This window comes from Neofelis nebulosa, chromosome 8 (assembly GCF_028018385.1).
Source record: "Neofelis nebulosa isolate mNeoNeb1 chromosome 8, mNeoNeb1.pri, whole genome shotgun sequence".
NCBI lineage: Eukaryota > Metazoa > Chordata > Mammalia > Carnivora > Felidae > Neofelis > Neofelis nebulosa.
The window spans coordinates 87,117,796-87,133,283 of record NC_080789.1 but is presented as its reverse complement, the minus strand read 5'-3'; the positions used below and the strand labels follow the sequence as shown (position 1 = coordinate 87,133,283).

Here is a 15,488-nt window from a genome sequence, read left to right as displayed (position 1 = left end):
TCATATGGCTAATGTTTTTAAAACTGCTTGTAAGGTTTCCAGTATGATAATTAGACACTATTATTTTAATTATCACAGTAAATAAAATATACCAAAATTTACTTATAAGAGATAATGTTTTTGGTTTTTTGGTTTTAAGAGATAATGTTTTTGACATCTCAGTGATAAGGCATAGCTTCTTAAAGTACATTTATAGCACATTTTCAGTGGATGAACCCATTTTCAAAATCTACAGTCCACTAAATTCAAATAGATATGAGGGCTTAAAAGCCAGGATGTCTGTACCTATATCAAAGCTATATCAAAGTTATTTTATTTATTATAAAAATATTCTTTATCTTTTTTTTTTTTTAGAAAGTACTATCCATGTTGTCTTCTGGTTAGACCAAACTAGATATTTTCAGTTCACTCCTAGATTATTTCCACTGCTCAAAGAAATTTTTTTGTAATGAATTTGGAATTTTTTGGAGGCATTTGATCAGAATTTTACCTTGATCTGCATAAGAAGGGAAGCTGCTTTGTGCACAATGTTTATAATGAGAACTCATAGCAAAAATACTAAATTCTATTAACTTCCCTTCAAATAGGACAAGAGTATAGGTGTGTGAAATTGGTGGATAATGTAAGAGTTTATGCTAGCTCCCTACTTTTTGTTTCTTTACCATTAAACTTAAGCAATGTAATGAATTACAAAGTGATTGTACAGTTATACCTTCTTTCCTTTCTTCGCAAATATGTGAACAACAAAATGGCTTCAAGGCAATTAATTAAGAAAGGAGAAGCAGCTGGTCTGAATAACTCACACAGGAGATCAAATACTTAGCACTTAGTGGTCACTAGGCAGCATTTATTTTACTGCTAAGTCCTTACACATACTAATCAATCAATTCACTGAATAAAAGCACCTGTGGTCAAAACGATACAATGGAATGACAAATTCCGTTTAGGAAATAGAAGCTACTGCTTATGTGAACTGCCAGTTCTCAAAGAGGTCCCCACCCGAGGACCTTTTATCTACCTAGTGATAAATTATAACTTCCATCGAGTTTGTGAATTCAACACTTCCCTCCAGAAGAGAAGCCTTTGATTTTCAAAGCTAAAAGAGAGGCCTCTTCTTGGATTTCCAGTGATTCAATGGCATCTATCTATCTTTTCTATAGTGAAAACTATAATTCTATAAAACAGACTTGCAAATAGTTAATAGAGATTCAATCTCTTTCCTTTTGTAGCCCTCAGAAGTACTGGTCTATGGCACCACTGAGTATCTGGGGGAATATATCAGGGCCTCCAAAGTATAAGATCAGTGCACACCTGTCTGTTGTGGAGTTATGAACACACAAAACAGCTCTGTGCTGCTTCATAAAACAGGCTCTCGTGCAAGCTCACCCTGAATACTATTTTCACTTCAATCTGTTGATTCTAAAGACTTTCTTTTTGGCTTCCTGATGTGAATTTTCTTTTATCCTTTCACTACACAGCAGGACAAAGCCTTGGAAAGACAGCCTTTAGATAGAGTTACACAATTTTCGCAAGTGGAAACACCGGTGCCAAAGAACTGGAAGTGTTTAGTGCAGAGGGCTGAAGAGAAAACGCCATGTCGAACCAGAGAACATAAGCAGCATTCAAAGGTTAGGCTGTAGTGACACTCTGCACGTGATTGTGGCCCCCTCCACTTGGCACCCACAGGAAAAGTGCTCCCCTCTCTGCCAAAGCAACCTGGGTGGTCACGGTCTTGCTAGTTTTCCTCCAGCCAATTATTTTCTTTTAGACTCTTGTCCTTTTTCGATGTGAGTGTATGGTGACCTTTATCTTTTTTTGCTAATTCGGAAGGAGTATGAAATGAATACAGTGGTCAGGGGTACATCTTCCATAGGGAAAGCTGTTCACTCAGAGAAGGGGAATAACTTGTGATTGTCTTAACTCTCACTTAAGTTGATGAGGGAAAGAAATGAGAGCCATATATTTAAAATAAATTAGAGAATGGACAAAAATTGGATGGGGCTCATGGATCTTCCCGAATCCCACAAAAGGTGGTTTTCTCTGGTTTCCCTTCCTTTCTTCTTGAGATTTTCCGTCCAGGGAATCCAGTGACATTGCTTTTGAAAGCTCAAATTGAGAATGAAGAGAAAGGGAGGCAAAAATACCCACAGAAGACCACGATAAATTTTCTCCCCTTTCTCTTCATTAAGGTGATGAGTGAATTAGAGTCGGTGAAATTCCTAGATCTGCATCAGGATCTCCCCTCACACAGGAGAGCAAACACTTGCTTCTTCTGATTCATGCCCAATGCCCCAACCTTCCTTGTACCACTTTAGTTGTGTTTCTGCTCTGAGAACTCCAAGAATATTTGCTATAAGCAAATATTTTTCTTAATTTGCTGACTAATATGGCAAAGAATAGAGAAAGGAGGAGTTATGTCAATACTGTGGGTTAAGTAAGATCAAAGCAGATTCACTGCAACAAATAGAAGTTTTCATTACTTATTTTTTTAATGACTTACAAGAATATGTCCACAGCTGTCGGGGTCAGAGAACAGTTCACACCCTAGTCTCCAAGGTCCTATATCTCAACATTCATGTTTCTGACAAAAGGTCCATTTATTTCAAGCTGAAATTGTGTCTCCAGTGATGTGGACATGTCCACAGGAGGACAGTAGTAATGAGTTCTTTATATGTATACAATTCGGAGAAAGGTTATTTCCTAATAGGAGTTATCTAGTTAATTTATTCAATACTCCTACTGTAGCACATGTTCTTGGATTACAGCATTTATATTCAAATAAATATTCTGATATTTACATACTCTAAATAACATCCTGGTTCTAACGAACACTCTCAATGTACTCAGAGAAAAAAAACAGAAAGAGAGTGAATCTGACTAGTTTTAAGTTGGATCACTGAGGGCTGTCTAGAGGGGTGTGTGTGTGTGTGTGTGCGTGCACACCTATATAAACCTATATACACCTATATAAACTTATTGACACACACAATTAGGCAAAAGAGACAAATCATATACAAAAGACTGTGGAACTTGATTTCTGTCTGCAGATATGCCTGGAAGTTTGCAATGAATCAACAAGTTCCTTACAAAATTTACTTTTATCCATAAGAAATAGAAGCCAAAGATTCCTTATTTATTTTTGTATTGGTTTTTAAGGGAGAGCTCTGGTAATGAGATTAGACAGCAAATGTTGGAAGGATTATAATACACAGAAAACAAAGACAAGACATACTAACAAATGTATTATAAAGGAACAAAATAGATAGCAAAGTCTGCCCTTCCTGTTTCAAATACCAGTATTTTCTTTCAGTTTCTACAGTTGGAACTAGAATTCTTTTACATTCAGGTTGGTCTGCTGCCTTTTCACTTGGGGGTTAAAGTAACGGGCCATGAGTCAAACTGAACTAAGCCATTCTGAATCTGGCCACTCTTCCTCTCTAATTTTTCCTGACTTCCCCTTTTTTGGCAGTCTGAAGGCTCTAATATCTTGTCTTCTGGCTATGAGAGTAGAACATACGGTTTGCTTGAAGATTCTTGTTAAACACTTGTCCATTAACCTGACAGTAGGAAGTGCGAAAGAGCAGAAACAGGAGTCGAGTCACACATTCACCTCAAGTCCAAAGCAAACACACTTGCCCCTTAAAAAACATGCTTGATCTCCAAGTTAAGAAAATCAGATAACAAAGGTAACTACTGATATTTTCCCTTGTGGTTTGGGGACATTCTTTCATTAAGCTATTTCATGATTAATTCTGTTATTCAGATATGATTGGGTTTTTTTCTTCCTTAGAGAAAACAAATTTAAACAAACAAATAGAAGCTTAAAACGAGGAATTAGGGTCTGGATAGGATCTAGAAATAAGGTCTTAGTCTGGTTATAAATCCTAAGCAATACTTCATCTGCTTTCATGCTATCTATATATAGGTAATTCAGGAGACATTTTGTCCTGCCCCCAGAGCTACCTGGAAGGAATTTCTTACCAACAACCAATCTAAAATTTGTAAAATATAATTGTCTTATGTCACTGAAAAATTTCTATATTATTACTAATATAGTGGAAAAGAATCTCTAAACCAGCGGAAAATCATGACAACTAAAGCTCACAGGGGGCTCTAAGAATCTATATCAATTTGTATCCGTCTATCAACAACTCACGATTATAACCTAGCTTCCTTCATTTTAACCTCATCAAATTCCTTTCACTATCTGCCCTCTCTGGTCTGTTGAGTTTTGAAAGCCTGCATACAGTAGGGATGCTTAATTAGTAGACGCGATGTCCTTACAATAGTACAGATAAACTTACTTTTCCTTTTTACAAATGGATAGGTAATTATTTTTTAAAAAGTTTACAGACAACTCATCATTACCACAAAAATAGCTTATTTATAGTGCTGATTATGCAGACTAGTCTGCAAACTACATTTCCTTCCTTTTTGGAATTTGTATCTCATTCGTCTCCTGGTTCATACTCCAGCCGGTTGGCTTATGAACCACTTACCAGGGTAGGTGCTGTTTCCACTCATTTATTTATTCATCCATTCATTCAAAAGTCATCTGTCGAGTGCATTTGCTAATCAGTGAACTAGAGGACTTATATTATTATTTTTCATTGCAACACCCCCATATTCTTGTTTCTATTTTACAGATGGGAAACAGGACTCAAATAAATTAATTAACTTGCTAGATTCAAGTCTGTATGATGCCAAAGCATGTGCCTGTTCTCCTACTTCATAAAGGAAAGAAGAAGGCAACAGATGATTAATTGCAGTTTTTTATGTTTTGTGCTAACGTGATCCTCCACTGGCTTAAAACATAGAAAGTCACCATCTCTTCCAGGCTTGTCCTGCTCAATGAAGGAAAATGAGTACATCTGTTCACTTGTCAAATTTGCTTTTTTGAAAAAAAAAAAAACCTGAAGTTATACAAACATTTGCCATTCCATTAACTTATGTAATCTAGAGACTAAAGAACACAAAATGAATTTTTGCTTTTTTGGGCTATTTGTCTTGCCATTAGCTAAAACATTATGACAAATTTCATCTGTAACATAAACAAACCTGAGCTATTTTAATGTCTGGAAAAGTGAAGTTAGTGCTGAATCTCAGCGCAAGACTAATTTTTACAACTGTCTCCCTCTTTGCATCAGCCCCCTTTTTTTGTTTGGTTTCCATTTCGAAATCATGAAATGAACGTACCGTTCTGACCTCTAGCCATCTGTTGGCTGCTGAGAGAAATAAGTAGGCAATGTTGTTTGTGTCTGTGAGTTCCAGCATACGTTGCTTAAATCTGGTTTCGTGCCTGTAGAAAACAAAATTATTATCATGCTAGCCATACAACAGGAGAAATAATAAGAAACAGTCACACTTACTACTACACTATTTACTCGACAGTGACAAACTGATGGGATGGAATGACTAGTAAATGGACTCCGACTTCAAAATAAAGGCCAGCTGCTACTGCTTTGCTGTATGCTTGCTGGAGAGGGTGTGGTTCGGTGTTTCCTCCTTTCTTAGACCTCCGCTATGAAAAAGAAGCTTTTGGATGACAAATTCCTATTAAAGATCATTTCATAAATTTCCACATAATTTTGTAGCCACAAAGACAAGGCATGGCCTATGTTGCAAGGGCCTTACAAAAACCAGAGTAAGTTGTACAGAAATGCAGTATGCCTACTTTTTATTGCATATTTTACTTTTCCCAATGACACAGAGTTGGGTGGGAGGTGCTGGATGAGGACCAGGAAAGACAGGAAACTATGCACGTGTAACAGGAAAATATATACTTTTAAATATCTACTGCTGCCCCGTGTTTCTGGGAACCAAAGAAGGAAACTGGGTGGCAAGAAGTGGAGGATGGGGGTCCTTGGAGGTGGCAAATGTTCTTGCTAGATGTGGTATCTTACGCTCAAGATTCTAAAACATTTGTAAGGATGGTCATTGCATGGAAGGAACTCTTAGTCTATGGTACCTACAGGGTTTTATGACATATACGGTTTAGATATTGTTTCCTGACCAAATTAAGTTCATTCTTGGCAACCAATGCCATCAGACCAAATTCTGTGTAATCCATGTTATAAATGAAACTTCTAAGAAAAATCTTATCCATTTCAACATGTGAGCTGCTCTCTCACAGAACTCATGCTACATGGTGATAAATCTAAATAACAGAAATAGCCTCTTTTCATTTTCAATTATTTTTCCCTGAATAACCGAAACAATGGAAAGCTGAATAATATAATCAAAATAACTGGTTTGAAGGTTGGAGGAAATGCCAAATCAAAATGTGGTCTATCCACCCTCTGTTCTTATATGGACTGCTTGACTACATGTTGCATTTGTGAGGAATAGCCAAATTTCATTTGACAGCCCAGCAATGATTCCTGTTTGATAACAGATTGCCCAAAGTTTCCCCAAATCTGCAAATCAATTTGCAAAACTTTATATTAAACCATCACTATATCAAAGAATGAAAAAGTCCTGGATGGGGTGTTCCCTTGGCCCATGAAGCCATCTATACAGGCCAATATAAAGCAGATACTTGATATTTGTCCAATTGATCTGATCATTCCAATATGCCAAACCAGATAAATCAGATAACTGAGTCAAACAGCAACATCTGATCTACAGTAATCAAAGGATTTGGCAATCAGAGCCAAATAATTACCTCACTTTGAGTTATGAGTTTGCAGCCTTGATCTAAATGCCATGTACAGGGGGACCTGCCCTGAACAGCAACACATTTGAAGGGGACTGAGCAGTCAGAGAAACATGGCTACCTTGTCCTGTGATGACCCTTTTAGAGATGAATAGAGTGAATAATGAAAAGGTAGAATGGCTCACAGGATTATAGGATTTACTGAGATAGTGGATATGAATTGTAAAGAGATCTATCCATGTAAGGGCCAATCTTTCTGTGTGCAGTGTTATGTCGATTTTCATCCACTCATTCAGAAGCACTTAGGAAGCACCAACTCTAAATGAGACATGAACGAGACATAACCTCTCCCTCGAGGAGCCCATTCTTTAGTGAAGGAGGTAAACGTGGTATTAACAAACAAGGATGGCACAGCACAGAATCTAGTCATAATGACTCCGTGCACAAAATGCTACTTGAACATTAAGGAAGGGGGTGATTTGTATTGACCAGAGGGTCGGGATGGCAGGGAATGAGGTGAGGAACGGGGGGGGGGGGGGGGGGGGGGGGGGGAGAAGGAGGATTAAGCACGGGATGGCAGGAAATGAGGTGAGGAATGGGGGGGGGAAGGAGGATTAAGCAAAATTTCAAAGAGCACTGTGGGGATGGTGCGAGTGAAGTTTTAAAGGATGAGCTGAATTCTTCAGGTGAACAAGGGAGGACAAACCACTGGAAGCAGTAGGAACAACATGAGCAAAGGAACAGAAATGAGAAAACTCATGTTCTGGGGCTCAAGACAGTGTTCTCTCTGTAGAGGACAGTGGTAGTGGAGAGATTGGAGGTGGGGCCCATTGGACCAAAGCCACTGGGCTACATTTGAGATAAACATCAAACACTTTATTCTGACAAAATGCTTTGTCTGGGACTCTTCTTACTCATTTAGTTTTGGGATATTGTTTCAGATACACTCTTAAAGAGTTTGTAAATGGAATTGGCAATGGTCTGAAGCAGCAGCGAGAGGGGAGGGGTGGAAATGCAGTGAACATTCTTTCTGTGTGTTTCTATTTGGCAAGAAACCTTCTGTTTTCCTAATGGAAACTTTGACACACTCAGTCTGTATCTTTTCATCCACATCCAGCTCATCTTCTGAACATTCTTAGACCTTTATTCTGTTGGACAAAAAAAAAAAAAAAAAAAAGGAAAGGTCCCTGAAATCTCAGTCTAATTTAACTGTGATGCTTTCGTGGTAAACTACTTGAGGGAGTACACTGCTGTGTGCGAGTACACCATGATCCCTGAATGCAGGGGAGGAAAAGCAGCCTAATCAGTAAATAATAACTTTCCAAAAGAGCTGAAGACTCTGGGGATCCAGGGAGTCTGAAAGGAAGGAAGAAATGGAGGGAAAAGAACATGTTTGATTCTTGACCACAGCACCAAATGTAAAGACTCTAGAATTTTATTCATGGCAGCAGGACTAGCCCCACATTTTGAAACTCCCTTTGGCTTAAAAATGCTGATACTTGTGGTATTTAATATTTACTTTAGAAAGGAACCCTGGAAGATGTAAATCTGGATGATTATGATGCAGATACTTCTACCCAAAAGTTGTCTTTTGTTTCTTTCAATCATAATTCAAGCGTGAAGGTTTAACACGTAATATTTGGTTCTTTTTACAACTACCTAGACTTCTCCTCATGTAAAATTAGGAATAGTCATGCTAAATTCTGTCCTTGTGTCTAGTGACAAACGTAAATGAAAAGCCTAAACCTTGACTCTTGGTCAAGTTTCTCTCATTTTGAACTGTCATTTCCTTCATGACAATTTACCTGATTCTAGTCCTCTCTCTCTTAGAAAATAATCTCAACTTGTTCAGAGAGAAAACAGAGCAGGGGCTATTATATGTCGAACCCATCAGTATTCTGTTGTCCCATTGACCAGCTTGACTGAATCCAGTAACTTCTTGCCCCTCACTTGCCATGCTATCTTGTTTTCTTTGTGGTTTTTATCTGGGATGGAAGTGGAAGGCCATGTCTTTTTCATCTTTAAATATCCACATCAAGAGTAGTACCTAGCATATATTCAATACTCAAATAAATAACTTGAAAGGACTTATTTGGTGAAAAATGTAATCTTTAATATGATGCACTTATGAATACCAGTAGTCATTGCTGGCTACAATGTCAATAAATAATTTTACCATCTCTAATAAGAGGCACTCTGATGGGAAAACACACCATTGCAGAAAATGTGAATGTTTCGTGATGAAGTCTATGTAGATTTTATGTAGAAATTCTGTGATACACGTTGTGGATGGTTGTATCTTTATATCTCTATATTTTACTTTTTAAAAGTTTATTTATTTTGAGAAAGACAGAGAGAAAGAGAGAGAGAGAGAGAGAGAGAGAGTGTGTGTGTGTGTGTGTGTGTGTGTCTGTGTGAGCGAAGGGAGGGGCAGAGAGAGAGGTAGAGAATCCCAAGTAGGTTCCACACCATCAGCACAGAGCCTGATGCGGGACTCAAACTCACGAACCATGAGATCACAACCTGAGCCAAAGTCAGACACTTAACCAACTGAGCCACCCAGGTGCCCCTCTATATTCTTTTTAATTCAAGTTTATATATGTAAAATAATATAAATATGTCTTAGGTTAGAAAAATCTCTAATTGAAATCATTACATATTTGCATTTAGGGTTGCGAGAAGACTTAATACTTTAATATGTCAATTTCCAAGATTAAATGAAATATTCAGTGGTACCACCTTCTTTAGTGAGTTTACTTCAACAGGGTAAATAGGGCAGATAATTTTTTAAGTGTTAAGCAAACACTCTTGATCAAAAGCTTGGATTATCACTATTTACCAACATTGAAGAAAATGGATTAAATCCTGAAATAACCTTGATTTAATATTTCTTTTATTATTATCAATAATACATTCATTTTAACGTGTTTATTGGGTGTTTCTTCACTAAATCACTGTGGTTAATACTTCACACGCATTTTTCAATTAGCCCAAGGACCTAAGAAGCACAGTTGATTTCTCCATTTCACAGATGAGTAAACCGGGGCTAGGGTTTGCAAAGCATGGTCTACATTATACAGCTAGTGTCTTCTCAATATGCTGTTTCATTCTTTCTTTATTTTTGTTAAAATTTTAGGTAATTAACTCTGAACATTTATTGCCATATTTTTCATTCTTGTAGTTTAGAACATTGCCATGCACACAGTGGGCATACAAAAAATGGTAGCAGTTATCAGTTATTTGTAGATAAATATTTGTTGATGATGTAATGGCTTAATCCACAAAATGAAAACATGTTTACTCGCCTAAATGCCCGAATGGTGGTGAGTCCTTCAGCTGTTTCTGAGAAGTGGCAAAGCAGAGGGAGCTGGGTACTGTCATCAAGTTCCTGGAGGTCCCTAGAGCAGAGAGAAGTGCAAAATTAATTTCCTATGCATTCATGCTCAGAGACTACTGTATTCATCCTCAGGTAGGTTTTTATTTGTTGTTGCAACTTATTTTTCTAGAACCCAGTTAACAAAAACTTTAACAGCTTATAATCTAAAGAAGAAGAGAAATATGGGTACATAATGAATTTTTGTCCAAGCCAAATATATGTGTTGTTAAAAAAAAAACTACTCATAGGGCACCTGGGTGGCTTAGTCGGTTAAGCATCTGACTCTTGATTTCGGCTTTGGTCGATCTCAGGGTTGTGAGATGGAGACCAGCATTGAGTTCCATGCTGGGCAGGGAGCCTGCTTAAGATTCTCTCTCTCCCTCTTCCTTTGCCCTTCCTTGCCTGCACATCCATGTGTTCTCTCTCTCTCTCTCTCAAAAAACAAACAAACAAACAAACAAACAAACAAACATTTGCTTGATAAAACAACTAAAGTAAAGTGCTGTGGGGACACAGAGGAATGGATGATTATTTCATACCTAGAAGATGGGTAATATTTTTTTTTGAGGAGGTAGAATTTAGGCCAAATCTCATCAAGCTTTGAGGAGGGCTTCAACCAAACAGTCAAGAAGAAGTACATTCCAGCTAATGGGAACAAGAGCAAACACAGGAGACTAAAGAACCTAGCAAGTTCAGTCTGGCTGGGGTCCAGAGTCCTTTGTGAGTGCTAAGGTGGAGAAAGTTTGTATAAAGGAGAGGTGGGACTAGACAGTAGAAGATCTCGGGTGGACTGGACAAAGTCACTGAAGACTAGAAATCATCAGGCTGTGCTTAAGCAACATAACTTGGGAGTCTATAATGGATGAAAGAGAAAAGTGAGTTTGGAGAGTCTATCTCAGAGATTTTTAAAAGTTCTGAATTACTGTGATACTAGTGGGGTTTAAAATAGGGGGAGGATTGTGAGATAGTCTTCCAGAAGTAGGCTTCTAAACTGTAACAATCAGCGAGTTGTAGCAGGGTGAGTAAAAGAAAAGAGTCAAATATGGCTTAGCAGACTTGACAGATGACAGTGTTATTTGTCAGGGTGAGGGACGCGGAACAAAGCAATTTGAGGAAAAAGACAATGAGTTTGCCTTTGGCCACAATGAGTTTGAATCTCTGCCTTCATGGAACTTTTATTCATAGGTTCTCCAAGGACCTATATAATATCCAATGTATGTTTGGTAGACAAACGCCTGATCATCCCTTTCATAAAGATGCACACTACTCATGAAAACATTTCCTTAAACCATGTAAGCTAGCATTTCTCGGAAATAGGCTAAGAGTTATACTATATGTTTCAAAACATCCTTCTTTTTTCTTTCAGTCTTTTTTTCTACTTTTTTTTTGTTTGTTTTTAGGTTTGGGGGATTGAGGATTTAGAGTTGTGGCATCAACTGTCACCTTCCAGAGTCAACTGAATTATACTGTTACTTTAATCTTCAACAATTAACTTGGGCCATACTGGGCAGCCTGTCTCGTTCCAAACAAATGCAAATATATTTCGAGTTTCTACAATGGATTTATTCACTTTAGAAAATGCAGAGGAGGGAAGAAAAAGAAAGAGGGAAGGAGGAAAATGAATATGAAGGAATGTGAGTCGTTTGCTACTTTTTAAACATAAAACTAAGTGGCTATTTGTAAATTTGACACAACAACAGGTGGTCACTACATTTGAGGTTTGTTGTGAAGGGAAAAAATTAGGAAGGGGAAATCTTTGTTTATAGAACTACATTTTGTGAAACCAAACAGGTGACGATATAACTTGACCTTGTATTCTTGTAAGAAACACTTCCTTACAGAGCTAACCACACATTAGATCTTTGATTTCAGATATTCTAAATTCCATGACATTTCCTGTCTCCCACTTTAATTCCTTGTGGTGTTTAGAAAGCAGTCTGTTAAGCTGCTTGAGCTTTTCAACATGAGTGAGTCCGGTGGAGCCTCAACATCTAGAAGGGATTTTTTTTTTTTTTGTCTGTGAAATTGAATGTCATGTGGCCATATTTACTCACTTTCAAAGAATTTCAAATAAGTATGGTTCATAATCCATTATTAGTGTTAATTCTTTACAAGTGATCATCTCCTCTATATTTTGGTCACTTACTACCAATGCTAATAACAGATTATTCCTTCTTAAAATAAACAGAATTCACAATTCCAATTTATAAATGACTAGGAATATTTGCCTGGCCTTTGCACTCAATTTGTATTGTGAAGGGGCAATAATAAGGCCAAATGAATATGTGACTGAAGTAAGACATGACTGTAATATTTAATTTAATAGTGAGAAGATAAGGACAGATTTGGAAATAGTCAGCAGAAATGCAGTAATTAAACTTTTTGCCCCTCTAGGAAGCAGCATCCGCAATAGTACTGTAAGAAATGAAAGAGTGAACTGATGACTAACTTCGCCCTTTTGGTCTAAATTTGCTACAGGAAAATAGGATGAGGCTGGTAATGAAAAAATACTTAATACAGATCTATAACATTTGAAGAACCCTAACTCATAACCCCTAGGGAGAAATAACTATATTTTTTAAATTAAAAAATGTTATATGATATATTGAGAGCCAACTATAATCTTTTTAAAAAAAATTTTTTTTTAACGTTTATTTATTTTTGAGACAGAGAGATACAGAGCATGAATGGGGGAGGGGCAGAGAGAGAGGGAGACACAGAATCTGAAACAGGCTCCAGGCTCTGAGCTGTCAGCACAGAGCCTGACGCGGGGCTCGAACTCAGGGACCGTGAGATCATGACCTGAGCCGAAGTCGGACGCTTAACCGACTGAGCCACCCAGGCACCCCAAGAGCCAACTATAATCTTGGCTTTCTTGTTGTCCTCCCCAAATTTTCATCATCATCCTTGCACTCAAGTCTTATTAAATATTTTCATTTTACTGAATAAACTCAATATCTACCTTCTTATTCCAGCACTTAATCCACATACAAGGATTAATATATATATATATATATATATATATATGCTATATATATATATGCTATATATATATATACTTCATGTATATATATATATATATATATATATATATATATATATATACTTCATTTTCTCCAGATTCTAAGTTTCTCAAGAACAGGTTCTTGTCAGGTGGATCTCTTCATCTGCCACATGGCTTACACAATTATTTTTCAACACAAAAATGCTTGATAAGTGTTTGTTGAAATGAAGTGATTATTGCAATGATATAAAATTTACTATTTATAGCAAGACTTCAAAACTAAACTGGAAATTTTAAAACAACTGGTACTACATTTCATCTAACTATGATGCATCTCAGCAAGTGATAAATCTTACATTAATAGAAGAATTTAAGATTCATGGCTACTTTTATTTATATTCAGCTGGGTACTCAAGTACGTGTTAAATGATCCAATTTGAAAAGTTCCAATCTCTTAAAGTTACAGCCCTTCTATCAGACACTCAGGGTTATCTACTTTTCTGGTCATCACTCTGACTTACCACTTTAACCTTTTAAAATTCTTCTAGTTTTTTACAGAATGCATTTTAGCATTTTACAATATTTTATCCCTTTTTCCCACTTGTGGAATAGAACAATATTAAATCACTTACCCTTGATCTTACAGGTTTTCTGTCAATGCTATGTTAAGCAAAAGGACCATATAATGAAAAATTTGGCGTAGTTTGTGGATTCAAAACTCAACAGGTCAAATCCACATGTTAATATATATCCAGAGCTATGGAAGGTTTACACAACCAATTACAGAAACAATTGTAATAGATCTCCAAATGAAGCATAATATAGGTTTCATCATGTTAAAAATAGGTTGCATTTCCAAATTCCATACCTAATCTTGAAAAACACTACAGCAAATCTGGATCACAGTAAATCAAATGTATAGGTTTTTGAAAATGAACAGAACTTTGTTTTACTTACTTGGAGGCCACTCGAAAGTATTTCTGGATAAAATAAAAGGCGACCCCAAGAGGCACAAGAGCAACCAGGAACACAGGGGTAGCATAAGAAATCATGCCAATGGCAGACAGGCAGAGCAGTGTTGAGCGAGTTAGAGATTCCAAAGTTGGAGGGATGTGCTATTAAGAAGGTAGTTTGAAAGGAAAATGTTTTAGCTCAAAGAAAATTTTGGTTACAATGCAATAAAATATTCATTTTATATTAATGTTATGTAACTAGTTACAAAAGTAGTATATGAATCTTTTCATTGTAAGCAAGTCTTCACTCCAACTTCACTAACTTCCCATAGTTTAGTATCCATTTATCTACCTATCTACTTATCAGTCAGTGTATCAGTCTATTTATCTTGGGAATTTCATGTAAATGGCACTATACTATAAATCTTATTTGTCCATGTGTTCTTGTTTTATTTTACTGGACAAGATAGATTATAAATCTTCCCACATAACCATATACAAATCTCTTTCTTTAGAATGGCTGATACTTTTAAAAAAACAGCTATTTCTCTCCAGTAAGACATTTACATTAATTTTCTGTAAATGCTTGTTCATATCCTTTGCATGTTTTTGATTGGATTATTTACCTTCCTTTTGATTTTTAGATACTCTTTATAGATTACGGATGTTTTCCTCTTGCTTTATGTATGTTACCAGCTTTCTCCCACTTAATCTATTATATTTTAAATTTGTCTTTGATGCTTTTAGCTCAATAGAAATTTAAAATTTTATATAGTCATTTCTGTTGGCCTTTTTCCTTATTCAGAGTTTTGTGTCTTACTTAAAAAGCCCTTTTGTACCCCAAAACTCTAAAACTACTCTCCCACGTTTTATTTATAGCTTTATGTTTTTATATGGCTATCTTTATTCCACATGTCTTTGCTTTGTATTTTATGGATAGCTAATTGTCCCAACATCCTTTATTGAAAAAAAACAATCCTTTCTTACTGATTCCAGATACCACACTTATCCTATGTTAAATCTCTCCATATGCTGGTGTTTCTGAGTTCTCCATTTTGTTCTTTTGATCTACTTGTTTTCTGTGATCACCAGAGTATTTTATTTTTATACTGTTTTCTGGGTATCTGAAATGGAAATTCTCTTTCTCTATATAGGATTTTTAGGATTTCCGGGATTGTTGGATCTCTTTTGTTCATTTAAGGTTTCTAATTTTGTTTTTGTCATTAGTATGAATAGAATTTATTTTTCACTTAATTTTTCACTTAGTGTAGAGAAAGTTACTGAATTTTATTATACACCTTATGTAGACACTCTTCTGAACTTTCAAATTGGGTTTTCATTGTACCCATTGTCTTGGACTCTCCAAGTGGCAAAATCATGTCCAAATAAGGACTGTTTTATCTCTTCTTTCCCCATATTCATTCCTTAAGAAGAGTTTTAGATGCATTGTGACTGACACCAACGAAACATGAAACATTTTCAACATACTTATAGTCAGCT

The 15,488-nt window shown here is 36.4% G+C and overlaps 1 protein-coding gene across 7 annotated transcripts in view; it reads right to left on the bottom strand.

Moving 5' to 3' along the window:
- The window catches only part of ABCC9 (ATP binding cassette subfamily C member 9), a 131,069-nt gene that overhangs the window by 22,385 nt on the left and 93,196 nt on the right, over window positions 1-15,488 (bottom strand). For all 7 annotated transcript variants that reach the window (XM_058743414.1, XM_058743413.1, XM_058743418.1 and 4 more), the window contains 3 exons: window positions 13,993-14,150; window positions 9,961-10,053; window positions 5,197-5,299 (listed from right to left, as the gene is read on the bottom strand). In XM_058743414.1, the coding sequence (XP_058599397.1) occupies window positions 5,197-5,299; window positions 9,961-10,053; window positions 13,993-14,150 (354 nt within the window). The remainder of the gene's footprint in view (window positions 1-5,196; window positions 5,300-9,960; window positions 10,054-13,992; window positions 14,151-15,488) is intronic.